Source organism: Cloeon dipterum, chromosome 1 (genome assembly GCF_949628265.1).
Source record: "Cloeon dipterum chromosome 1, ieCloDipt1.1, whole genome shotgun sequence".
Taxonomy (NCBI): domain Eukaryota; kingdom Metazoa; phylum Arthropoda; class Insecta; order Ephemeroptera; family Baetidae; genus Cloeon; species Cloeon dipterum.
In genome coordinates this window covers 21,459,163-21,485,955 of record NC_088786.1, presented here as the reverse complement: position 1 = coordinate 21,485,955, position 26,793 = coordinate 21,459,163, and the positions used below count along the sequence as shown (strand labels likewise).

The following is a 26,793-nucleotide window of genomic DNA, read 5'->3' as shown; positions in this document are numbered from 1 at the left end:
GCTTTTGCAGAAGTAGAAAAATAATCCTTATTTGCGGTAACGCGTTTATCTCTGCGTGCTTATTGTTAGCTTCAAACAATAAACAAAGAATAAATCGCAATTTGGAACGGAAGCGCTTAAACCAAATTTTATACCCATACAAAAGGGCTGTGAATCTTGCGAATTTAAGACGATTTTTCAATACATTTATACGAATATTTTTCGTACTTCAAAAGTTGGTTTAAGACTTTTTTAGTTTTTCATTTTTTTTCATGCACACACACGTGCTTGAGGCTTTAAGTGAACTCAACAGCAAAAAAAAATTAAAAACAGAATTAAAGAAAGTTATTCATATTTGCACACGCAGAGTAAAAGAGGGAAAATCAGTATATTATGTTTTATGAAATTTAAAACTATTGTCGAATAGCTGTTCTTATCGCGAAAACAGCCGCTATACAGTACGAGAGCGTGTTTTTTCCTTTTAAAATTTCACTGAGAACTATCCATCCTGAATGAATCCGCGGAAAAAGCGGATCCAATAAATAAATTTAAAATATTTTTTTCACCATTTTTCATTAGAGGTTTCCTTGCAGATTTTTTTACCTAAGACTTTACATACACAAAAGTAACATTTTCTTCATTTAAATAAACCGATCAAAATAAATTTTGAGCTTACAATTTAGAGAAAAATTTGCCCTCGAGAACCAAAAATTCCGATGTATGGATTTATGGTCTTTTGTTCTACGGTTTTTCGAACGGTTTTCAATAGTTCAAATAGCTTAAAATTGCATCATTTGAGTTCATTAGAAGGTCCCGTAACGATTGGAAGCACGTCAGATAAAAAAATAGTGGACCTTCTTAAATTCACATCACAGTAAAATGCAATTTTAAATTTAATGAATGATTTAAACTTCCATGAATTCTCCACTTTCCTCAAAAATCCCTGTGATTGTTTCGCAATCCAGTATCCTACTGCAAAAAAGGTGCGTTCGATTGTCTAATTTTTGTGACAAGATCGTGCCCAGATTTCTAAACCGAGACGCATATTTTCCTACTCCTAGAGTTGCGCTTATCAAAATACGACTTAGAGCGTGCAAAAATAATGATTCGCGAGTTATTCATCATCATCATCATCATCTTGATGACAGAGAGGCAGAAAATTCGTCGTCTCCGCCGCCGCAATAAAGATTTAATTTGTGTCCCATGCATGGCTGCATTCAGCGAGCGCGACTATTTTCTTTTGGAACCGTTTCGCCGCCGTGGCCCATGTGAGTTTAACCTTGGTGCTCGCCGCGCCGAACAAAACAATGCGTTTTTGAACAAGGAAGAGGAACACGCTAAATCTTATATGCTGAAATGTTTTAATTCCCCTTTTTGTGCTGCTGATTTAATGATAGGGAAAAAACTTGCAAATTGAGCAGACCTGCACTGTGTTTCAGAACGAGCGAGCAAAAATTCAAGCTCAGAGAAAAAAAATAAATTTGTTGTAAAATTAAAGATGAGAAAAAATACATTTCTCTGGAAGAAATGTAGAAAGTTTTAATGAGCCCACGATCTTTTTATAATTAGTCCTAGATTTGCGCGATGTAGCGCGAGTTAGCCTATATTCGCGTAATATCGGTTTTGCAACGAACTGCCGGCGGCCGGTCAGACAAAATTCGACAGCCTTGACTGACTGCTTGACCCAACTTGCACAGAAGTACTAATTGTTGCAGCATAAGACTAAAGAACATTTTTTCTCAGCCACACACACTCACTTTGTTTTGCTCTAAGGTGACTTGGCATTTTCAAAGGGCCCAAATCAATTTCTAGATGAACGGACGGGCTCAAAAGGAGGTCATTCAATCACTTTTGGCGCGGCCAGGCACCGTGCATTGGAAACAAAGAAGGAAAATTAATTTTCAGACAATCCAATCGCCTTGCTGATTCCACATCATTATACGAAAATTTTCACAATCACAATAGCATTGCCGACTGACGAATTTGTCAGTGGATATCTGTTTTCGCTGTTGACCTTTTCGTCAATGACTTTATTTGGCATTGTGATCGTCAGCTCTCAGTCTTGGATAATATCTTCTGAAATATTGCACATAGCTCAACGACCAAACGCGAATTTCCTTTTAGCAAGAAAGGGCAACAATCAATTCAACAATTAAAACTTGTGTGTTTATTGAGCTATATAAGCGCAATTTTTCCTCTACCACGAGATGTTTTAGAATATTTTGTTGCCGTGTGGAATAGAGCAGGAAAAACCTTTGAACATGTTTAAGGTGAACAAGTTTAGGGATTTTTGTCTTGGAGAGCAATGCCTTTTATTTGCACAGCAAGCATGAACGTGACCTTCAAAATAGATGTTGCTTGCTCATCAGTGTGCGAATAAAAATAATTCAAGAAAGATAAGGTACACAAAAATACAGGAAGAATAAAAAGACTCAAAAGTCTTCCCAGCCGTGTGACAATATGAGAAACTGTCTCATTGTAACAATTTAATTGTCCTATAATGAACCCAAGATAAGAAACACATATGGCTGATTGTTTCTTAGTTACTTTTATATAAGGTTTCAATTATACATATACTTAGTAATTTAGCTTGCATCAACGCAGTCCGCGAGCTTTTAACAAAGAATCAACCTAGCGTAATTGGGAATCCCTCCTCATTTCACGGGAGTGGAACACTTATTTCTTTTCTTCATATAATTCTGTGCATTTTTTTTATCAAAATAAGATGGCGAAAGAGGTAGTGATGTTGGAAGTCTTAGTTTGTTTTCAATTATTGTTATTCGGTTTTGTTATAGCTTACTTAACAAATATATTAATTTAAAGATATTGCAAAACCTCGGTAAATCCTTGTTTCTAATTCCTAAACCTATAATCCCTAAAGATTCAGTCAATGCCAAAATTGACTTTGTTTTTCGTGAAAAGTAGCTGCAAAGTTAGCATCATTTTCGAATGGTATAACGACTGCCTCCCTACTTGGAATCTTGTCTTATATCATAACAAAAGAGTTTCTCCAAAAAGTGTCACAAGCATTGATCTCGACGAGAAAAATCGAAATCTGCCCAGGAAAGGTGGTCAAGTGCAGTAAATTTTGGTGAAAATTGGCAAAATTTGAATTGTAGCAAGGTTATGTTGTGATTAGATTCATAATTAATTATTGCGCAAACAAATTGTTAAAACTTATAATTTAACTAACTTCTGATCATATCAGTCCTAATAGTTTTCAATTGCTGTCCTGTATCAATCTACTTAAATACAAAAATAAATATTTACAAGCGTTTAGAAAAATCAAACTATAAGACTGATTGTGAGTTTCATTCATCTTTAGTAGAAATTCATTTTTCTTGAAACAGCAGAGAGCACTTTACCAAAACGAATACATAAACACAAACAGTTATTCTACCAAAATCTCGGCGAACAAATCTGATATTAAATTGTTAAAATTTCCAATAACTGACTCTATACATATTTTTTAACAATTTTTTTATACTTTAATCGTGGTAATGGTTTAATCAAAGCGTTATTTCCATAAAATTGATTAAATCTCGACCGACGAGTTATATCAACCATCTCGATTGCACGTTATCTTTGTCAAGTGGTTGTCCCATGCTCACTTCTTCAGCATGATGCACGTATACACAGCCAAGAGGACAATTCAATTGTGCTCGCGGTGGAGGAATAAGCGCACAAAGCGCCCGCCCAAAAGGGCAACCCGTGACGTCAATATTTTGTGTTCGCCAATCTGTTGCCAGTCGTGGGGACAGTGGAGGCGACAGGCGACCAAATCGCTGCCTGAGGTTTTAGCAGGGATTTTTCATCGCTCGTCGGTTTCCAAAGCTGCTTAAATCCTCGGCTTCCCTGCTGCCTGCGCGCAGTTTCGCTCTCACTCTCGTTCAGTTCGCGCGCCGCACAGCTCCTCGCAACATCGCGCGTCCTCACCTCCTGACACTCGCAAGGTACGTACGTACGCCACACTTAGATAAGGTTTATTTTTTCAAACTTCAATGAGACCAATTTAATGCAACACATGTTTGATATTTAATAAACTTTTGCCTTCTTTAAAAAAATGTTTTAAAAAAATTGGCTATGTGACAGTTATTAATTACCTTAAAACTTAAAAACTTGTGGTCCTGGATAAATTATAAATAAAAGTATCCTATTTTATTTCGAGCAACCGAACTTTCCTGTTCAATGGCCGGCCATTCAGAATCCGTAGCAGTATAATATAAAGGTCTTTGTTTTGTAGGTTAAGAACTGTGGGTATTCTATACATGTGTAATAAATTTGATTTTTCACTTCAAAATTTAACTTTTGCCACCGATCCTGTTTCTAACACACGGAGAAAAGCTGTTTTGATTTTTTTATATTGTGTGCAAGTCCCTTATTCACAGTAAAACAATAAAAATTTCCAGTTTGACTGTTCTTTGTAAATAGCTACGGCAATCAATAGACTATAAAAAATATAAATAAATTAATTTGTCATTTGTTTCTATAAATGCAAATTCTACTCAACCTAAATTCACAGCATCGTGGTTTTTGTCTTTTTTGAGACACGTGTGTGCTTGTTAAGTCCAAGTTTTTTTATTGATAAAGATCGACTGCAATGTTACCACTAATTTTAGCTTATTATCAATATTTGCCTAATAATTTTTTTCAGTGTTCAAATGCTTTAAAAATATAAAAAGGACAATTTTTTTTTTAATAGAGAATAAAGTTTAAGAACATTTTTTTAAACAATCGGTACTTTTTTACCGCCCTTCATCAATCACATGATGGTATTTTCATGACAAGTACATTCAGTTAAGAACTGGTTAATCAATTCTGCTAATCGATTGAAATACCCAGAAGTGCACTTAAATTGGCCGTAATGAAAATTGCACAGCAATCGCGTTAGGCTGAACCCTAGCTAGACGTGCCCGTCGCGCATTTGATTCGAGATGAACGATGCTGCGTCGGTCGTTCGCTCACGCGGAATATATCGGCAACCTTTTCAAGTAGATAATCACGTCGGATCTTGACCCACTAATCTGCAGCTGAGTGGTTTTGCGTGCAATATTCGATAAATTGGTGCTCTGCAAAATGAGATAATTTGAAAAGCTTCTTTACTCATAATATTTCCTGACCACAAAATAAGGCTAGAGGAAGGAAACTGATATTTTGAAAGCGGTTTTAAGCCTTAGCTCTCATCCTGTGCGGTGCTTGTGCAACAAGGGGAATCCGGCTGGAAAAGCCTTCAAAAGAAATTGAAATTAGCGGCCGTGATCTATTCTTTCTATGATTCATTGGACCAGTACAAGGAACGCAAAAGAAAGGCGTGACGCTCGAGGCTACGTGCGTTCGTTCATTCAAATATCTCACTTAATTTGTTCTGCAAACAATATTTCGGTGGTGACAATGTTTGAGAAACCTATGCAAACATCCATCGCGACGAAAAATTATAATACCTGTGCATGCAGCTTAAACAATACCCGGTGCATGTCTTCAACCACAAAAGGAAGTTGTTGCTATCAACTGATATAAAAGTCTCCGCTTAGTCACCAAACGTTTAGCGATTCGACTATTTTAACTTTATGAGTCTTAAAATTTGGATACTCGCAATGATTTCATTTTTTTGTTATTTATATATTTGATAAGGGTATGGTTTTGTTTTATTTATATTATCCGAGTAGATAATAAAATGTGTCATTTTTAAACTCTTGTTAAGAAATATGATTTTCAGACCGATTTAACTTGGATAAAATTCATTCCTTGACTAGTTTGAAGCAATTTTTCATTTCAGATTCCTCGGTGTGTAGTGAGATGGTGGTTTTCCCGTATTTCCTCGGAAATTTCCTGATAAACTAGTTTTGTAGAAAAACAGAAAAATTAACAGCTTATTATACACCGAGAAAGCAGCATTTAATATTAACTGAATAATTATAACAACCTCGTCTGCTTCTGCCTACCAAATGTTTGAAGAAAGTAAAATTAATAAAAATTGCTGGATATTTTGGGAATGAATTTTAAGCAGTTAAAATGATAAATATTAACATTATATTAATTCTATGAAATATTATTTTTGTGGAGATTCCACTTCGCTTCAGACAGATTTGTAGGGTTGATCTTCTCCTTAAGTGCTGAATGTAACAAATTTTTATATAATTTTAATTTCTATATGTTGATAAAAACGCTAAATTTAAATGTTGCAACTTCATATTCTCACTGGAAAATCTCAATTATTTTAGTTCCCATTTTAAAATGTTTTTATATTGTTTTTTTAAATAAAAAGGATTGTGCGGTAATCTGCTTAACGCACGTGAATGCAGCCTGCGGTGCTTAGAAATGCGCAAAAATCGAGGTCGGAATAACAGAGACCCGTCGACCCACACACTTCATTTCACTCTCTCGCTGGCGGACAAAAACACTCGCGCTCGCGCGCGCCTGACCTACGCGTGAATATTAATATCAAATTTTATCTTGCGTTTTCGGTTGACCGTGACTTCGAGCCGCTCGAGGCAGCCGCCGTTTCGCGATGTTTCAGACGCGAGAACGGTAAACAAAGAGAATGCACATGTTTTCCTCGATGTTGGTAAAACTGAGGAGTGTGTGCGGGAGGTCAAGAGCTGTAGAGCCATAACAAGTAGTTCTAATGCAGGAAAGTGAAAATCGTCCGCGAGCTCAAGCTCAGCAAAGCCAGTTTGTAAAAGTGTCACGAGTGCAGTACCAGTCTCTTCGAGGCAATGTCGGAGATGCATTTCACGCAAATTTACCAGCGGATCCTCCGCGGAAATGATTTTGGTGAGTGTCAGCCAAATCTTTTAAAAGTGTTCGGGATATCACGAGGAGAAATCATCCAAACAGTTAATCAGTATTAACAATCGAGGCCGATCACCAGTTGTAAGAGTAAGATTAGAAATTTATCGAAAGTGTTTGTAGTTATTTGCATTTTTCGTTTGGAACGATTTGAAGAGTACCTGTTTTTGTCAGCGGAGTGAATCGGTCAGCATGACTTAAAAGTTGTTTTGAATCACTGAACAGGTGCATAGGAAAATGGTAAAAGCAGCAACTAATTGGCGTCGCTGCAGGCTGCTGAGCTGACGCGCGCAAATAATGTGAAATAGAGTTGTCCAGCCAAGTGTGACAGCTTTAGTCGGGCGCTTCACGCCAGAAATCGCGACCGTAGATTTACATAAGGCGGCGGCGGCATCAAGTAGGGCGAATAGGTAATACCACCGCAATAGCGCAGATACACTTCTTTGTTATATCATCAGTCGTGCTTTCTCCTCCTCTTTTTTTGCGCTCTCGGCGCGCGCGCTTGCATCAATCACACAACAATTTAGGATGAAAGGAGCACCGTTTCCGCGGCTTGTTTTTGTAACATCTGATTGTGAAGTGCACAGGAGAGTGAAAAAGTTAGCATTTGCTCAAATTGTTGACCATGTTTTGAAACGCAGTTTTGTCAAATATTTACTAATAGGGAAAGCAATTTATCGATACATTTTATTTCATAATAAACAAAAGAAGACAATAAGTGTTCTGAAATCAACTGTAGACACTTGATAAAAAAATGTATTGCTTTTGTTACTTCATATTTGTTGACTTTAAAGTGAATTGATACAGGGAATATCTGGCTACAAAGATAAATTTAAAAAAAATAGTTTTAACAATTTGTTCTACATTATAAAAAGAGGGCCTTGCCACAGTTTAAATTCAAACTTTTTGCTATTTTTTTTTATACAGTCAAAATCTAAGTCTTTAACTTTGTCCTTATAAATTATTTTAAGCATTGCCAACAAGGATTTTCTGGGGTTTCGCGGTATAAATCCTATTTAATTGTCTAAACCCTTAATATTATTCATTCAATATGTAACTTTTAAATGGCCTTTAATGGTCGAGATCTAAAAAGCCTTATTTTCCTTACAATTTTTGCAACCATTCATGGCAAGACCTTTGATAGTTTTCCTCTTTTACCATTTTCCCGCCATCCATGGAGTCCTCGTTATCTCAGTTTCTTTTAATTTTCTTTTTCAATCGCAGCAAAAGTTTTAAGAAAATTAAAATTGGGCGAAGGGTCATGAATAAATATTAAATACTCTCTTTTAATTTAATTAAAAAAATACAAGCACACAAATTAAAAAAATCCAAAATTTTCCCTATTTTGTAGAAAGATTGCCACTGTTACCGAAAATGTCGGACTCGCGGCCGAAAGATGAAGCGCAGCAAGACGAGGAGGAAGACGTGGTGGCCGACGTGATCGGCGAATTCGGCTCTTGGCAGTTGCGGCTGACCTTCTTGCTGGCAATGTTCAACATCCCCAGCACGTGGCACATCATGGCCTACACCTTTCAGAGTCTCGAGCGGCCTTTCTGGTGCGCGCGTTTCGACTCAATCAGAGACTTTGTCACGCCGGACATGTGGAGGAACGTCAGCCAACCCGGTGTAAGTAATACGCAAAATTAAAAATAAATGTATTTGTATGGCGCCTTTCATTGTGAAAAATAAAAATGAAACGCCACGCCTTGTTGTAACTAAATACAATATTGAAGATTTTCTGATACTTGAAACGGAATTTCCTCATCTCGTTTCTTCCTTGGGATTACAGAACAGCTCGTGCGAAATTTGGAGCGATTTGAACGAGACTTTATTTACGAGTGGAACGCCTTGGCCGCCTTCCGGTATGCCCGTTAGTGAAACTTCCAGACCGTGCACCCAGTGGGAGTACGACGAGCGCAATGGCACAACCCTTGTGGCAGAGGTACATTTATTTTTTAAATTTTATTATTTGCTGCTTTACACTGCATTTCACCCACGATTTCCTAGATTTGAAAGAATTGAAATATTTGGCAGGGAATTTTTTTTTATAGAAAACCCCTCTTAAAAATCTGTGACTTGGACAGTCACAAGATAATTTATTTTCTATTGTGTCTTTAATACCATCCTTATTAGAACTCAATTTTTCAAATATTCTTGAATTTCTACAATTTTACTGGTTGTGAGTCTCACTGTCAAGAATAGTTTTTAAATGTCTATTGAAATCCAAATTCTATACTTGCGACCATTTCTTTTCATTCTATTTAATTTAAATAAAAGCAAGTTTTTACGAAGAGAAAAAACTAGAGCGAGTTGACCCTAAAACATGTGCATTAATCCGGTTGGTTTAGTGGAACCTGGTTTGCGACCGTGCCGTGCTTGTGAATGTTGCCGAAATGACCTTCCTGGCTGGAGTCGCCATCGGTGGACTGGTCTCCGGCATGATTTCCGACAAGTGCGTGGCCTCCCCTTTTACTCCGCGACCTATTTGCTAATTTTAACAATCACTCTCGTTCGGCAGATTCGGCCGCAAAAGAACGCTGCTCATTTCGATTTTCGCCCAAATCGTCTGTGGCACCGTGATATCATTCAATCCGTGGTTCGAGCTCTTCCTGGTCATCCGATTCTTCCTCGGCTTTGTCTCCGTCAGCGTTGTCTTCAGCGCATTTGTTTTGTGTAAGAATGGCTTTTGATTTGAATAACTGTCTGGAGAAAGCACTTACTTTCTACAGAAATTGGCTTAATTACAGCTTAGCCCGCACAGCTGGTTAGGCAATTCACTCATTTTTTTTTATCTTCTGAAATTGCCAGGCATGGAGCTCGTCGGCGGCAAGTGGCGGACGATTTCTGGCGTTTCGTATCTCTTCCCAGTGCCTCTGGGGTACATAACTGTCGCTGGCATCGCTTACGTTGTGCGCGAGTGGAGAATTCTCCAGCTTACCGTCACTTTACCTGCCATCACCTTGCTCGCGGCGATCTGGTAATTTATTGGCAATTATTTATAATCATCTCTAGCTAATTGAAAGTAACTTTTCATAAAAAAATCAGCAAAGATCAATAAAGAAATTTTTATAGTCCAATCACAGTCTTTGAAGTGTTATTATCCAAATAAATTTCCAATCTTGTTGGCTACTAGAGTAAGAAATTTTACGCCACTCTAACAAGCTTAATTTCACTTTCCATTTCAGGGTAATTCCTGAGTCACCACGATGGCTGCTGGCTATGAGGAAGCAAGACAAATTGATGGAGGTCCTTAAAAGGGCAGCGGCCTCTAATAAGCTGCCCATCCCCAATGACCCGGAGAAAATTCTCGCCAAGGTTTCGTCTGAATTTTATCCTAAATTCGAAAGTTATATTAAAACTTTTCTAAATTTCTAGGCGCCACCCCAGGAGAAGGGAAATGAAGGCGTCGGCGTGACCACGCTCTTCAAAACTGCCCAGATCCGCAAGATTTCGCTCGTCCTCTATGTGGTGTGGTTCGCTCTCTACATGGTCTACTATGGTCTCGTGCTTAATCTCGCCAGCATTGGTGACGATATCTACCTCAATACAGCAATTTCAGGTAGGATAAATCCTCCTTTCTAAATATAAATACGTTAAGTACAGTTTAAGAATGATGAGAGAAAATTTTTTTGTAATTATTGCTGTGTGATAGTGATATAAAACATAAGGTTGCCAAAATAATTGATATTATATCATTGGAAATCATTTGAAAAATGAAAAATGCATGGTAAATAAGAATGGATGAATAATAAGTCGAAAAATTGTAAAAATAATATAATATCTCACCATGTCGTACTGTACAGCGGCTGTTTCGGCCCCTCAGACCTCAATAGCAGTATACTTTTAATTCCAAAACAAAATTCAAAGTCACGCAGTTTTTGCTGTAGAGAATTTTAAATCAGCGATCGCAGAAAACAAAAATATAAACTAGCAAAGGAATTAACAACTCCGCAACTCGAATCTTACGAAGTTCAACCAAGGCAAACATTCCATACACTCTTTTGTGAGCTATTTTCAAAGAGTGAAAATTTCTCCTAACATTACGAGAAATACTAGAAGGAAAAATATGACATCCGCTGTACAGTACGAGAGCATAATATGTAATAGTATACGTTTCCTCTTTATAATGTTTCGACTAACAATAAGCCTTTCTTTTTAGTTTGCCTATGGGAGTTAACATTGTAATAACAATTAATAATGAATTTGCCCCATTTGGAACCTTTTTTTTCAAAGTTAACTTTAAGGTTTAAAATTTCAATAAATATTCAATTTTTCTAGAAGTGTTTTCATTCCATCCACATTATAATTTACTTTTGAAAATTTGCTCACAGGGATCGTTGAAATTCCTGCGATCGCGATCAGCATGTTGTTGCTGCTGAAGTCAGGCCGAAAGTTGCCCCTGTGCATTGTGACCGCCAGCAGCGGTGTCTTCTGCCTGCTAGTGATCGCGGTTCCCGCTGGTGAGAAATTGATTTAATCCGAAACGCCGGCAATCGATAATTTTGCTTTATTAGATTCTCCCTCTTGGGTCGTGGTGACCCTGGCCATGGCGGCCAAATTCGCGATTTCCTGCTCCAACGCCATCCTCCCCATCTTCACCGCCGAGCTGTTCCCCACTGTGGTGCGCAATGTGGGCGTCGGTTCGTCCAACGTTGCGGCCGGAATCGCCCTGATGATCGTGCCCTATCTTTGGAATTTGGTATATATTGTCTCAAAATTGTATGAAATTTCAACTTGACTAATATTTTGACCGCAGTCGACGGTTTACGACAAGTTGCCGTTTGTTGTGATGGGAGTTTTAGGCGTGGTTGGAGGCCTCAGCGTCTTGTTGTTGCCGGAAACCGCGGGAAGGCCAATGCCAAACACTGTGGAAGATCTAGACCGGTAATGATGTTTATTTGGACGGATGGCTCTTTATGGTTTCCGTTATCTTTTACAACTCTCAAAAGAAAAATGCAATGAGAAGTGGTTAAAAACAAATGAATTTAGAGGCTAGCCACAAAATATGTTTTGAGCTAAAATATTTTTAATAAAATTTAAAATCTTCAAGTGGCTATAAACTTTGCACTGCGTAATGCAGGGATGAATTAAAAAATTAGATAAATATGAAAGGAAAATTTAAATAACACGTTCTATTTTACCTTTTTCAAATTTCACAAAAAATGTAAATTGCATTCTTTTTTCATATTTTTAATGTGTCTTTAGTGCTGTAAAAATATAATTTTTGATTTCAAATAAAAATGATTAAAGTAAAATTTTAAAATGGAAAGAGGAGCCGTGAAAGTATAGGGATGGAGTTAAATTTAATAATATGATTTATATGTTTACAGGAGGGGAAATAATGCTAAAAATGATGCTCCCGTCATTCGTTCCTCTGCTAAAAAGACCGTCAAGATTGCGGCGATTAGACCGCCATCGTACAGGAAAAAGAGCGACAGCGAATATTATTAATCTGACGAGCAAGATGACGTTTCAAATTGTAATTAGATATTATAGTATTGCTGGCTTGTGGTTACCAAGATACCAAGAGCACAAATTTTATGTAATTCTAGTTTAATTGATTTTTTCAGTTATTTATTGAGCTTGAGTGTAGTCATCGAATGCTTGAAAAACGAATGTGATATGTGAAAATGTTGATGATTTGGATGTTTATACGGTAATTAAAATAAATGTCCAAAAGTTCCTGAAATCTCAATGTCCAGAATTATGACATTCTGGCCTCTTATAACTTTTATAACATTTTTCTTACTTCTTTGTGAGGTGTGATTTAGATTTTAAGCTAATAAAAAGATAAGGCAATAAAAGTACAGATACGAAGAGAATGTTTAATGTCGTAACAAAATATTTGTACTTTTTTATTATTAAACAGAAACGCATTTCTAAATGCACTGATTGTATTTTTACTTTGAATCCCATTATTATGTTTTGATTTTAGCTCCCCACAGTTTAAAGACCTAAGAGAAAAATTTCTTGCGCATTTCTACACCCAGTTAAATGGGTAAAATTTTCACTTAAAATTTTTTTAAAATTGAATTACTATTCTTTTGCTCTTTGGCATTGTCAAATCGCAGTGTTTCGATATGTGCGTTGTGCGTGCATTTTATTCTAAGAAAATATTATGAACGTAATATAATTCCTACTAAAATGATTTTGAAAGATATGGTGTGAATATTTAATGAATGACACGAAGTGTAAATCGTTGTGACAATTACACATTTTTATTGATATTATTGATACATGGACGAAAAGATCGATTTGATGAATCTTTGTTTCATTTTTTCTCTTCTTTTAGTTACTTTATGAGGGTGCGTATAGAATGACAATCACAACATAAAGTGTGCAGGCCTTACTAAGTTTTTCGGTTACAAAAAGGACCTTAAGGTTCGTTGAAGAGTTTGTTCATTGTACACTTAATAACTTGTTCATTGTTATACTTGAGTTTACATATCTGGATTCGTGGACACCGAGAGAAAGATGAGACGCAGAGTTAGTTGAATTAATCGTTACAGTATAGCAGGCCTTTGAGTGGTTGTGACATGTTTTCTCGTTTGTATTACAATAGTAGTATTTCTGAGTTTTTAATTCACGAAAACAACACTTATCACAGAAAACAATAAAAAATTTACAGCGATACAAAGTCCTTTGAAAGTTCACTTATTAAATATCTAAGAAAATCTCTTTTCCGGTCGATGTAGCGCAGTGTACGAGAACGCACACGTTTCACACAAATAAACTTCTCTCTCTTCCCAATATGGATCGACTGACACGTAGCTCAAATGTCCGAATGCATGTTCATAAATAATAACAATGATTGAGATGCTCGAAATTTTGATTAGCGGAGAGCTCGGCACTGGTCACTGCGAACAAAAATAAATAATTCACAAAATTTGTTACGGAATTCAGGGGTGAAGTAGTCAAAAAAGGGAATTTAGATTATTTATTCTACCCACCTGGTTGGTAGTTAGGCTCAATGGTCCAGCAGGGTGTTGGTCACCTCTGAGATGGACAGCAGAGGACTGCGTTGTTCCTGCTTGCGCACGACGGGCTCACCACCACTGAGCTGTTGGTGTCCATTATCGGTCTATTTGAAACAAAAAATAAAATAATTGCAATTTAGCCGACAAATAAAACATTGAGATTTTCTGCTTATGTGAAACTCGCATAATATGAAGCATTAAGCATAAACACAGTAAAGGTAATTTGTATATCAATTTGATTTCCTTTCTTTGCTTGTCAAAAACGCAAAATTGGAAAGTGCGGTTGCACGAGACACGTTGAAATTCTATTTTCAAAGTAAAAAATCAAATGTATATAGTTCATTAATTTTTCTCAAAAGGAGAGCGCACCTTTTAATCCGAAAAAATCTACTTTTGTTCTTACTACCATCCTACAGGGTTTGAAAATTTACCGATAGAAACTTGCGACATAATCAAAAAGAGAAGTCAAACTTATTTTTAAACGTTCAGGACTTGAATAAAAACATTTTTCCTCTCCGTTGATTGATAAATCCAATGGTGAAGTGCTTGTAAAAGATGATTTTAGAAGTTATTTTATTATAACTAAAAAATCGTTTCAAACGGAGAGCGTTAGTTGTATATGATATGAGCAGTTCCTCCATAGTCTTTAGAATTAATATTTTGGAGTGTAATTTAATCATACTGCAAAATTCTACGAAAAGGTGGCTCTGAACTCTGAACCCACAAGGGATAATGCAAACTTCCGCATGCTATAAAATTCCCCTTACAAATTCTACACCTAGAAAAAACTGCGTTTTAAAACGCAACTCAGTTGGAGTGTCGTAAATAATATAAGAAAGTAAAAATGCGTGTCAATGGTGCGGACTCACAGTGCGGAGGGGCGGTGCTGCGCGTGCATGTGGTACGAGTTATAGCCGTGGTGCGCGTATACCTCGCCGGTGTACTGGTGGTGGTGCAATTGGGCGGCGCTGACCGGCGAGGGCGCCCGGTAGTGCTGCATGTCGGCCAGTGACTTGAGGGGGTCGACGGCGCCGTGGTGCTCCCAGCTGACCCCAACAGCCGACGGCGGCGTCGGCGGCCGCGTCGATCCCCACATGAGCACCGTCTGCCGTTCGAGTTTCACCTCGGCGCTTGGTGACGCTGGACTCTTCTTCAACTCCAGTGACGAAGAGTGCACAGACGGTGGCGGCGACGGCTCAGCCTTGAAATATCTTCTGGAACCAACCATTCAAATTGTTAGCAATCATTTATGTTTTACAATTAAATTGGATTCTAGTGAGAGTTGGCAAAGGCCGCATTTTCCAGAAAAATCCACTTCAGTGCAAATCATGTCTGCGCTTTTTCCAAATCATAAAAAATGTCTCTGTCTCAAAGTAAAATGGGTATTGAAAATTTATCATCTTGATCATTTAGTTTTATTTGGTCAGACCAATACAAAGTTTTGTTGGTCCGGCACTGCTGAATTAATTTTTATTAGTTTTGGTATTAACTTTATTAAAACATTGTAGGATTATTAATTTTGAATTAATTTCATCTCATATAAAATATATTTCTGTTTGAAACATTTCTCTTTGCGGTCCACACTAAACTTTTCTATATCAATACGCATAGTGTAAAGCCATTTTGTGATTAATTTTTTTGAATAAAGATTTAATTAAATTAAAGAAAATGCAGTTATGCTCGGCTTTTTTTATTCAGCCGTTTGAAAAATGTCTTGGAAGAAATCCCAGAACGTTTTAATTTTATTTTTTAAAAAAATATCTTTAAACTGTGCAGAATAAGCAATGTCCTATAAACAGCACATAAAATCATCTGTATCTCAAAATTGAACAAAAAAATCAGGAAAAAGTACTGACCCATCCAGCTGGCAGGGCGGGTACTGCAGTCTCTCATCGTGGGGGCTGGTTTTGACCTCGTAACCGGTGTTCATGACCCTTTCGAGGCCGTAACCGTTGGTGTAGGGCATTGCCGCCGGCGGGGCGTACTCGGCGGGGTAGTAGCGGTACTGGAACACGGACGTGTCGACCGCTGACGTGGGGTACTGAGGGTACTGCGGGTACTCGGCAGGGTAGTAGTAGGCGGTGACTGGGGGCGGCGGGGGCGGCGCCGATATCGTCGGCGCCACCACCTCCGGCGGCGTCGGCGGCGTGCTCTCTGGCGCGGGCGGCGTCGACTGCAGCTTGCGCTTCGACCGACACGTCGACAGGAAGTCGCGCAGCTGCGTTTTGTACCTGCAAAAGAGGGACCAAATCAGACTCTCTGCCCTGCTCATACAGCGCGAAATCCGCTAATTTGGTAAAATAATTTGTTTTCCGTACATATTCTGATCGTCTGTGTTATTTAAGTTCGCTTTATCGGCTTTTGGATGTTTCCCGGATGATTTGTTGAAGTGTCTGTACCTCCGTGTGACTCTGGGTGCTGGGGAACTGGTGGGGGTGGACACACTGGGCGTCGTCGAGTCCGAGTCTGCGAAATACGTGTTCGTCAGTCCTGCGTCCAGGTAGCTCACTTTGAAGTCCATCGTGCGTTTGCCAAGCAAATCTCGACCCTCCTCCTCCCTGCGAATGCAAAATTATTTTTAAGCAAATCGAATCAATCCAACAGACCTAACAGTTAAAAAATCACTCCTTCAAAAGGAAAATTTTTGGCTCATATAGATTAACATTATTTGATTTATATTTTATATCATGGAAATGCTCGTCCGGACCGTAAAAGCAAATGGGAAATTTCCAATTCCATCTTGGGGATGGGTCTTAATATCTCAAACAAACAACTGCTTCCCGAGACGCAAAAAAATGCCATGTTTTTGTGACATCGATTATTTTTGTTGCGATCTATTCAACGGTGTGAAGGAAATTCTCCTCGTAACAAAATAAAATCAGAATTTCCAAGCAAATAGAGACCACCGCTTAAAAATCCGGTTTAATCAGAAATACGCATGGCAAATCTGTAAAATTTATCTATTTTAGATTTATTTTAAGTGAAAGTACGATTTACTCTTGTGAAATCATTGTCGATCCGCTTTGATGAAAGGAAAGCTTCTATTCTACTGTCTCAGTTTTATATGATCTCAAAACGGTAATTTACAGAGCTCCTAGCTATATTTTTCCAAAAACATAAGTTATTTTTTCCATCCATGTGGTGGATTGGGAATTTAGGGTTTTTATCACGTTGAACTCAACCTACATTAGAGGTCTATGGGTGCAGATGACGAAGTCTGGCTTTGAATTTTTATAAACAAGCCTGGACGAGGTTTGCAGCCACTGCCAGTTGCCCTCCTTCGTCTGGTACCTGTAGGCGATCATTCCACTGGCACCAGTCTTCAGCACTGCAAAGAAATCGACAGAAAGCCGCTTTTAGTGAGCCGACGAACGGCCGCGTCAACTTTAATTAGCATGATGGGCGCGAACTAAAAAGAGCGTCCGCTGCGCAGCTTGAAGCGTGAAATTCGAGACACTAAATAAATATCACTCACGTTCTTGATGCGCACTGGCCACGTATGCGAGATCATCGTAGTGAACTAGGTGGTAGCCACCCATGTTGGCCAGCTCGGCGTCCGTGTAGCCCAACAGCAGCTTCCCCCTGCGCGCAGAATAAAGCAAAACTTATTAAGTCTTCCTCCCGATAGGGAATTATCTCTTCACTATATATAGAGTTTACTTCCTGTGCAATAAAAAATTGTAAGCAAGACAAATTCGTTTTTTTATTGCAACCATTCCACAACTTTGTCCAGCCTCCTACAAAGCAATTACAGATCAAGGAATAATATCTATGATTTTTTAACTCTTCAAAATGTTCTTGCAGCTATCATATTTTTGCATCAAATTGTGGAAAATTTATCTTGGGCATCTTGGCTAATCAAATGAAAGATGAATTTTAATAATATAATCCTGTTACTCCTATCCTTAGGGTTTCGATTGAGTTTTAAAAAATGGCAAAGTCCGTTTGAAAGTATGGACAGTTACATTCAAGATATTTTTGTTTTATTATTTTATTTTCCAAATTTAACATGTATTTTTTATCATTCTATCAAGAAGTAAATTAATCGAAATTGCATTAAGATTTACTAAATTTAGGTCTATAATTAATCCATCGGGAAATATATGCCTTACCGTCTTTGAGGTCAAATAATTAAAAAAAAACAAAGAAGCCTGAGTAATAAAACAATATAAAAAACATAACGAGAAAAGTACTAATTTTTCCAAAGCAATATTAGACAGTAATTTCTAACGATTAAAGCACTCCCTAAACCATGCAGCTGATCAGAGGAGGTTGATGAGGTGTGTTGTTTTGGCCATTAGAACCCGAACTTTGGAGTTTACACAATAAAGATCCACAAAATATCCAGAACAAGACTGCATTGTCACGAAAAATACCAACCTTTGGTCCATTGAAACGTGAGAGAGATCAAGTTTGTGTTTGCTCTTGAACATGACTTCCTTTTGTGGCACCTCGAGCAGCGACGGCGGCCCGAAGGGTGTGCAAATGGCGAACAGGGCCATCGGCGGGTCCTCCGTTTTCCTGTTCTGGCCGTGGAGCACTTTGACACGGCCCCGGATGTCCAGCCGCTGTGGAAAAGAAAACAAGTCGTCAAGCACGATAAACGGATTTATGCAAATCCACGTTGCCGAGGAGAGCGAATAAATTAGAGTTTAACAAGCAAAGCAATCTGCATATTGAAGAGAAAGGTAGGCAATCCGCTTAGCATATCGCTCTAGCCGATTGCATAGCCGCCAGGCTATCGTAAAATTTAAACTGACTCTTCATAGAGGAGAGGAGTTGGCTCGAAAAGTTTAATGCACTTAGGCTGTCAGTGTCTACCCGAGGAATTAATTTGAATATACAAAATTAATTCAAAAGCTCAGCGAAAGACGCTCGCTCGTCGTTTCGGTTTATGTGCAGATCGACGATTATTACAACCGCGACTACAGAGGTAACAATAACAAAAGAGGAGAGATTTCATTGATTTATTATGTGAATTCGCCGGCGCCATTATAATCTGCCGGCCACAATCGCCCATTATTACGATTATTATTAATAGTCCTGCTTATCAGGCAACAATTATTTTTTATGTTTCCTGAAAAGGGCCGCGCCACTATTTTCGCGATATCATTTTAGATAAGAAGTGCATTTTATATATCCTTTTCCATTCCAGGTGCTCTCCCATGGCTAGAAGCAGCGCAGCTCCGTCTGCCGCCGCGCCGCACTGTGTGGACGAATTATTACATACGTATATATATGCGTACGCCAGGCTGGCTGCCTATGTGTTTTATATTAGATAGGCATCTCTGCGCGCTTGGGTTACCATAACGACGGTTCAAACAATCTTGAGAATGTCACTAAATGTCGACGGGCCAAAATTTTAAGGATAATTATCACGAAAAAAAGGAAATGACGGACAAAGTCCAAAAATTATGAAGAGACCTAAATTCGTATCGTAGCCTCCAATTTAAATACTTAGCACAGTTCAAAGTTCAAGTTGCCGAGGAGTTTCTGCTAAATTAAACAATTATACGGCGAACAAGAGCATGGCGATAGAAATTCAACAACTGCGGCTCTGGCAGATCATTCTTTTCCCTTTTGTCTTAATTTTCGTCGACAAACAGACGCAATTCTCTTATTCATTAGAGCGTTATTCTCAGTTATCTGTCTGCTTGGCTGACGGTTGTTGAATAAAGAAATTTATCACTTTTTCCCAATCTTTTAAAGCGCAGTGCTTGACATATTTGTGCACGCCGAAGCCATTCTGCACATCTCGTTGGCGACAATCTCACGAATTATCTTGCAATGGCAACTAGGCATGAACACAAAATAATGCAGGTGCTAGAGAAGAAAATTCAAACTGCTCTCGGCATCTGAAATTTGTATTTTAATTATATATTAAAAATGTTGGACTATACCACAGCGCAGAAAAACAATGAAAATTTGCCATGAAGTGAGATAGTTAAAACATAAATATGCCAGGGCGAAACTTTAAAGGAATTTTTGTTTAATGCCAAATATTCTTCAACGAACGACTTTAAATCAACAAAATTTATGATCAATTTTATTTCATAATATGAAAAATTTCACAGTTGAACGCAATTTTCATTTCAACAGGCAGAATCTCGAAATTAATCAAATTTTATCTGTTTAAATGAGGCATGTGACTCTGAAAAAAAATATAGATAACAGAGAGACCAGGAAAAAAAGCATTTTCGCATGTTTGATTTGTGTGGGAATGAGTAAAACTAAGCAGGTGAGCCGGACCAACGCGCGGACTTCAGTCAACAAAAATTAAATTAGGAGATGGGGCGGAAGCAGGCCTCACGGCGCTGGCCTGTTATTAACAAGACAACAATTAGTAGCAGCGCGGCGCGCGGGCATTTCATCGCGCAGCGAGAAGGAGCCTTCTCATAACCTTCACCGCGGCAAAGTGATTAGATAATTCGACCTTATACGACGTGAAACATACGTATTTTTAGCCGCGTCCGCGTGCGGCAGGTAAAACGAGAGAGCCAGTCGGCCAGGAAGTCGCCAGGGAAAGCACAGGAAAGGCATGTTTTTTCACCAGCTGTGCGTTTTGTTGTGCGCTCTGGCCGAAAAGGAGATATTGCACAGCACTCGCACGTGTGTTCTAGATCGTTATCTGTGCACTATTTCGCTTTACCCACACTGCGGCTAATTAATATTCGCCGTTAATTACTATGCCCGGCAGCCGCGTCTGTGCGCACCGAGGGTGCATTAAATTAGGGGTGTGATCATGATACAGAGATCAGAAGGCGAGATTTGTGCTCGCCCGCCGCGCTTGGCCTGCTCCAAATGAGACATGTGCTTGAAATGCATTGCCAACTAACAGTCTGCGAAATTAACGGCGTGCCGTATTTATTTATTGTGACAGTTGGAGTTGGGAATTTCAAATTAACTGCGCACGAGTATGTAATGTACGTTGAATCGTGCTAAAACTTGATTACTTGGAGAATTTCCATATTGAAAATATGCATAAGGTTTTCTTTAACGTTACACAGACCAATAATGCTTTAAAGTATATCACTGTAAAAACCGTTTCTTTGGTGTTTTTTTATTAAACCTAGAAAAAATTGCCACAAATGCCAGAGACCAATCAGAGAAGCACCTAAGATTGAGACAGCAGCGCCACAGTGACGAGTCAAGTGACATTACAGGCGTTGGTTGCTGCTGCTGTCTCGATCTTAGGCCAGCGGCGCTAATCAAAATTCAAAATGCCAATCAGAGAACCGCTTCCTTCCCTGATTTTTCATCGTCGTTCCTGTGGCACAATTTTTGCTTGGTTATTCTGATAAAAACACATCAAACTAATGGTTTTTTTACATTTCCACCGATTTTTGGCACGTCCTGTTAAATTATCGCCCAAGTGGTTTGGCTGCCTAACCTAATTAAAGCCTCTGGAATCAATTTAGGCACTGTCAGATTTATGTAATTCAAGTGCTACTGAAATAGGTCCGTATCTTTTTGAGGGAAGATTTTGTTATTTCGGCCTCGAGGAAGAATTTTAATTTTTGTACTTACAAGGAAGCCAGAGGTGTTGTCCAAAAGACAGCGGAAGCGCACTGTGAAGGAGCGCTCGAGCAGTTGGCAGTAGTTGTCAAGGGCCTCTGGCAGGGCGCACCCGGCATGCTCAGTCGGCAGGAACGAGTTCCACAGCAGCTGCCTCTGGAGCTCCTCGCGGTCCTCGCTGTGCACCAGTTCGTACACGCTTTGGTGAACGATGTCCGACTGGAGAAAATTTTTAAATTTAGAACAATTCCAGGGTGAACTAACTTTTGTCCCTGCCATCACACACTACGCAGCAAGTGGACAATTATTCTAAAATTGAAACTGAAAATAAAAGGGAAATAAAAAGGAGGAAAGGGAAATTATTTGGGGGCTAATTCCGGTTTTGTATATTCCCAGATAATGATGAAAACATTGACTTTTTCCTGGGCTTCTTTAAATTTATTTTTACTTATAATTTGAAAAAAAAATAGTTTTATTATAAGAAAAATAATGTTAAATATGTAATTGAATATATATAATCCGGTTTTACCCGTCCGCGTGGAAATTTATGGAATGATGCCTGAATCGATTAAGAATGATGATGAAAAAATTGAGACAAATTTCTTAGTTAGCGGAGCATGACATTTTCTATTTGCATGCATGATCATGATATGAAAATTTAAATACATTGTGCAAATCGATAAATATAACAGATAGACTGAATACCTAATCAGCTCCACAATATTTTACCAAACCACTATCAAGGATGTCTTTTTAAATGCAATTCAGTTTCACCTTAATTTCTTCGCACAATTTCCGAATTAATTATGAAACTTTTAATTTATTAGATCTCGGTTTATTTTCCTCCCTCGGCTTTGCAGCTGCATTGCTGCGGATTTAAACAATTCCCCAGGAAAAAAACGATTACAAATCCAAGACGTGCGATGTGCACATGAGGCGGAACAGCTTTATAAATTAGCACCTGGACAAAGCCTGCGCATTCCTCGGGTGCTTCGGCGTTAATTAATGAGTGCGAGTGCAAACATCACCCTGCGGTGAGGCGGCGAGGACTTCCCGCCGACTTGCAAACGAGAAACATGCTGTTGCCCAATTAATAGTCGCTACAGCTTGTAAACAAACTTGATATATGGGCCAAACGGTCTTTGTGCGCGGCCAGCATCGAAATTTATATCTGCTGGCTGCTGGATTTGTGGGAACAAACTGCTGCTTCCTTCACGGCGCGCGCGAGAGGATTAATAATAATTTGGTGCGCGCAAACTTATGGTGATTAGCTCCGGGTGAAAAGATTCTGGACGTGCCGGATTAATCGTCCGGCCAGGGGACCGGTTTCTTTTATTTGAAAATGCGCGAATTAATGTGCGAGACAAATTAATTCCAAGACGGAATGAAAGGAATTCCAGAGTGAAAAATATTTGTTTAATGTAAAATTGAACTGGTTGCCGCCACCTGATGGCGTGGACACGACACAGCAAATTATTTTAGAAGGCAGTGTGTTGTAACTGATTGTGAGTGATAAAACTGCCAAGTTTCCCCGACAGTGGTGTCAGAATTAAACACTGGGAGCGTTATTTCAAAACCTTATTACTTTGTAGAAATAAAAATTTTGCATTCTGATTTTCCAAAAAGTCATCTTGGTATGCCTATTCACCGCTTCCGCCCGGTGCGTGGGGGATGAAAAACCGAAAAATTAATCGAAATCAACTTATTGTTTTCCAGCTTTTTTAGTTATTTTAAAGACTTGAGATGATTGCAGATATATGGCTCTAGATTAAATAAATTGCTTAAGTTCGTGCTCACTTTGTACCAACTAATCTTGATTATGGTTCTGAATTAATTAAAATAAAAATCCTTTGACTGCAGTTGACAAAATTAAGATGTAAATATTTTGAAAGACGAGTGGCATATGCTATACTAAAATTTACGAAAAAATATTAGGTAACAAAAGCGAGATTACTGCTGCACGAGGAATTTTGTAGAAAAAAAGACGAGGATTCCGCATAAAAATGAAGATTAGATTTTACAAGGCCCGATTCTAGCGAAAAGAGCCGGTGCAATGAGGAAAACACGGCGAGGAAGAGGCGAAAACGGCCCGCGAGAAATTGCGAGCAAGCATCACCTCGCGGGCGAGACGAAACAAGAGGAGGAAAAACGGCAGGACATCACGCCAAAGTGCGACTAATTACGCGTGTGAGCGGCCGATTACGTAAAACGCAGCACGCATGCAGGCAGCGCGTGCACACACGCGAAATGCACCGCACGCGGCCGTCGAGAGTAAATATTGACAGTGTGTCAGCGCGCGCGGCGAAAACGAACGGGAATAGAAGATAAATGTGTCTGGCGTGATACAGGCTAGGTGTCGTGATGGCAGGTAATTATTGGCTCCCTGTCCTGCGCAACTTACCTGGTGAAAGCCCAGGTAGCTCTCGATGGTGTGGGTGGCGAAGAACACCTCGCCCTCGCATGTCAGGATCAGCAGGAACCCATTCAGCGCCTGAAACACACACACACACTCACGCTCTTTATTTTCGTGTTTATTTGACATAAGCACACACACACACACACTCTTTCTCATTTTGAATGCCCGCCCAGCCGCGTGCATGATTATTTTGTGGCCGGCCGTGCGGAGATCTCGTGCGGCTTGCGCGATCGGCAGCCGGGGACACTCTCATCTGGCGTGCCGGCCGTTGCGCACTTTTCTCTGCTTTCGTGATTGCGCTTTTGATGTGTGTGCGAGCCCTGACTAAATATCGGTCTGCTGACGACTTCATCACGTGGATGTAAATCATTTTGGACTCTTGAACTCGTTCATTCAGCAGTGCACGCTCTTGCGAGTCACAGCGGCAGGTGGATTTTGGAATCACGAAACTCGGACGTGGAAATTGGAGAGGTCTAGGTCTAGGCCGAAATTTCCCGTTCGTGAAGCACGGCCTCGTCTGACTTACTGTTTTTCCACTTGTGAATGGGAAATTATTGTCACGTGTTGCCTGCTTTATCAACAAAGCCAGACGGGGAGCGTGTGCTCTCTCTCACTCTGAGAAAGAGATTTGAACATAGGCTCTTCGTCGTTTGAATCAAATTTAAATAAAAGCCAGACACGTGAAGCTATTTAAATCTCCTTCATTTATAGTTCTTGCAGGACATTAACGTTTAATCATTGAAATTAAATGGATTCGAGATTTGGGAATAATATTTAAATTTAGTAAAAAATATTCAGAATTCAAATCTCTGCCATCAATTAATTTTTGCGGTCCGTTTTGCAAATCATTTTCAAGTTAATCTATTTATTTAAGAAATTTCCGTCCCCAGAGGTTTTTATAGTGAACTGAGAGCGTGTAAGTGGGAACAAAATTGATGCTCCTAAATTTTTTTAATAACAGAACAACAACTGTATCTATATGCTGCTTCCTATTTAACTCGTCAGTTCAAATACTATTTTACTTCTTGGTCTTTAATTTTTATTTACCTTGAATGTCTGAAGTTTAACTTTAACCTTATAGTTTTAAAGGAAGTGCATTGCATGAAGTTTGCCGTGAATAAAAAATTGATTATTTAAAAACTGTTAGCTTTATAAAGAAAACAAATGAAACCTCAGGTAATACCTCACGATCCATAACAAAGTGAAATTGAATTTTAATGTCAGGAAAGTGTTCTGCCAATCGTTTTTCAAAACTAAACTTTTCAAATCTGTCCAGATAAAAGACAAATCTTCTATCAAACATCATTCAAGGAAAATATAATTAAAAATCGAAGAAAATTTAACCGAAATGTGTTTTTTGTGTGTTCGAAACTTGATCTCTCGTAACGCAATAATTGAGTAAATGTGCAATGTAGGTTAAGTTCCTTATGAAATAAAATTTTTCCAATACATAAACCAATTGCATGATCTACCCAATAGAAACTTGCAAGAGTCGATAAATTACAAATTCTCCGAAGCAACATTTACAGTGGCGGCTGACGCATCAAAAGCCGGAGCAAGGAGCGACGTAGAATAATAAATTTCCAACTTTATCATCCGCCATAAAGCGCCTGTAAAATATATCATTGCAAGCGCCGTCCGAGAAGTTGTTGGAATAAAAAGCAGAGCAAGACAGGCAGCCAGGTTATCAATAACAAATAAAAAATTATGGTGCCATTTCATTGCAACGAGCCAAGAGGGAGAGAGCAGGGAGAGAGAGAGAGAGAGGACGATCCATTTCTCGAGTGGCGAGGGGCCAATGGCTCCGGGGTGGCGTCGGCAGGGGCGCGTGCGTCCTCACCCCCGCGGGGTGCACCCCGGCACGTCGATACCAGACCGCCATTTTGACAAATCTGCGCCCTTTCTCCGTCAGCTGGGCCGTGCACGCTATTCGACCCTTTGTCCATCTCTCTCTGATATTATTTACTCACTTGCAGTGCCACTCGAACATTGACTTGAGCACAAATACGTACACCGAGAGACAGACACACGCGGTACTAGTCGTGCACAAATAAATACACCGCTATACTTGAATGTTTTTTCATTGTTTCGTGTCTGTGTTGATGTGGAGAAAAAGTTGCAATTTATAGAGTGGTTTAGTCGGACAGGGGAAATTTAGTTCTTGTGCCTGATTGTAATATTGAAATTGATTCTATGATTTTCCAAAGTCAATCTGATTCCAATTTAAAATGGGGATGAAACAATAACTAAATGTCATTGGTCGGAAGACTAAATTGACATTAAGTCAGGCAATCTCTACGACATTTACAAAGAAATAAATCAGTCTTTGTTAGAAGATTACGTTATTAAATTTACGCGACAATTTTGGTAAACGTTGAGACCTCAGTATCTCATCTTCCCGCGCTTGGTAAGATATGTAATTTCAAAAAGAGAAATTTGCTCTCGCCGAGCCCAAGCAAACTAAAACCAAATTCGATGTTCTATAAGTCAAGGTCAAATATCAATACTGTTCAATTTCAGTTACATTAAAAAAATTGGAAATAGTAAGCTTTGAATTTTGGAAATGTGCTCCAAAGTTGTCCCGTGATATAAGTGAATATTTCAGAGTAGAGTTATTTTTTGTGCTTGAGAAATTTCATTTCAAAACTGGAAAAACGCTTTTCCATGTTTTCAAAACATTGTCAACTCCATATCTCGGGTTCTAGCCATCAGAATTGCAAAAACTGAACAACGTTAGACTCGCCTTGTTTCCCCCCAATCAGCTCAAGTGTTTTCAACTCATCAGGGTGCCACTGAATTAAATGAAAATTCAAAATTTTTCGGTTTATTTCCAGTGCTTTTGCTGGATACGTCCAGAAAATTAACAGTATATTCTAGAGTTTTTGCAACTAGTTCTTACATTAGTTAGTGTTGCATAATAATGAGAATGCCTACCCTATTAAATGTGAGTGAATTCAGATTTGTTTTATATATCTTATTTTTTGATAATAATTACAGGGAAGTGATGATTTTCATGATAGCCTTTTAATTTTCTCTTCTCTGTATATTTTTCAATCAGTGTTTGTTCAAACTGAGGACGTCAGCTCTCTGAAATGTGCAAGCTGCGAAGCGATGAAA

General features: G+C 38.8%; 2 protein-coding genes across 5 annotated transcripts in view; one reads left to right on the top strand and one right to left on the bottom strand.

Moving 5' to 3' along the window:
* The first annotated feature begins 3,618 nt into the window (after window positions 1-3,618).
* Window positions 3,619-12,656, top strand: LOC135948151 (organic cation transporter protein-like). Of its 2 annotated transcripts, none has more exons than XM_065497263.1 (12): window positions 3,619-3,932; window positions 8,120-8,394; window positions 8,558-8,710; window positions 9,117-9,220; window positions 9,287-9,441; window positions 9,577-9,745; window positions 9,954-10,083; window positions 10,144-10,327; window positions 11,100-11,228; window positions 11,283-11,467; window positions 11,525-11,652; window positions 12,099-12,656. In XM_065497263.1, exons 2-12 carry the CDS (start codon window positions 8,143-8,145, stop codon window positions 12,217-12,219), a joined length of 1,710 nt encoding a protein of 569 aa, XP_065353335.1. In that variant the 5' UTR covers window positions 3,619-3,932; window positions 8,120-8,142; the 3' UTR covers window positions 12,220-12,656. The 2 variants fall into 2 exon arrangements, with proteins under 2 accessions (XP_065353335.1, XP_065353334.1); XM_065497262.1 differs by lacking the exon at window positions 3,619-3,932 and adding an exon at window positions 6,635-6,753.
* Window positions 12,657-12,964: 308 nt separating this feature from the next.
* The window catches only part of ss (spineless), a 40,283-nt gene continuing 26,454 nt past the window's right edge, over window positions 12,965-26,793 (bottom strand). For 2 of the 3 annotated variants that reach the window (XM_065496919.1, XM_065496920.1), the window contains exons 4-13: window positions 23,662-23,751; window positions 21,273-21,479; window positions 18,126-18,313; window positions 17,221-17,327; window positions 16,932-17,073; window positions 16,145-16,303; window positions 15,602-15,976; window positions 14,615-14,959; window positions 13,719-13,849; window positions 12,965-13,625 (exon numbers count right to left, since the gene is read on the bottom strand). In XM_065496919.1, the coding sequence (XP_065352991.1) occupies window positions 13,759-13,849; window positions 14,615-14,959; window positions 15,602-15,976; window positions 16,145-16,303; window positions 16,932-17,073; window positions 17,221-17,327; window positions 18,126-18,313; window positions 21,273-21,479; window positions 23,662-23,751 (1,704 nt within the window). In that variant the 3' untranslated portion in view covers window positions 12,965-13,625; window positions 13,719-13,758. Of the gene's footprint in view, window positions 13,626-13,718; window positions 13,850-14,614; window positions 14,960-15,601; window positions 15,977-16,063; window positions 16,304-16,931; window positions 17,074-17,220; window positions 17,328-18,125; window positions 18,314-21,272; window positions 21,480-23,661; window positions 23,752-26,793 lie in introns of all 3 variants that reach the window. The other variant, XM_065496918.1, reaches the window with a different exon arrangement.

What these genes read in the sequence shown, in the direction of transcription:
- LOC135948151 (XM_065497262.1), top strand. Translation starts at nt 6,696, where the DNA reads ATGTCGGAGATGCATTTCACGCAAATTTACCAGCGGATCCTCCGCGGA. An exon ending in GGAACGTCAGCCAACCCGGT is followed by an intron (nt 8,395 to 8,557) that starts GTAAGTAATACG and finishes TTGGGATTACAG; the next exon opens with AACAGCTCGTGCGAAATTTG. An exon ending in TGCCCTATCTTTGGAATTTG is followed by an intron (nt 11,468 to 11,524) that starts GTATATATTGTC and finishes TTTTGACCGCAG; the next exon opens with TCGACGGTTTACGACAAGTT.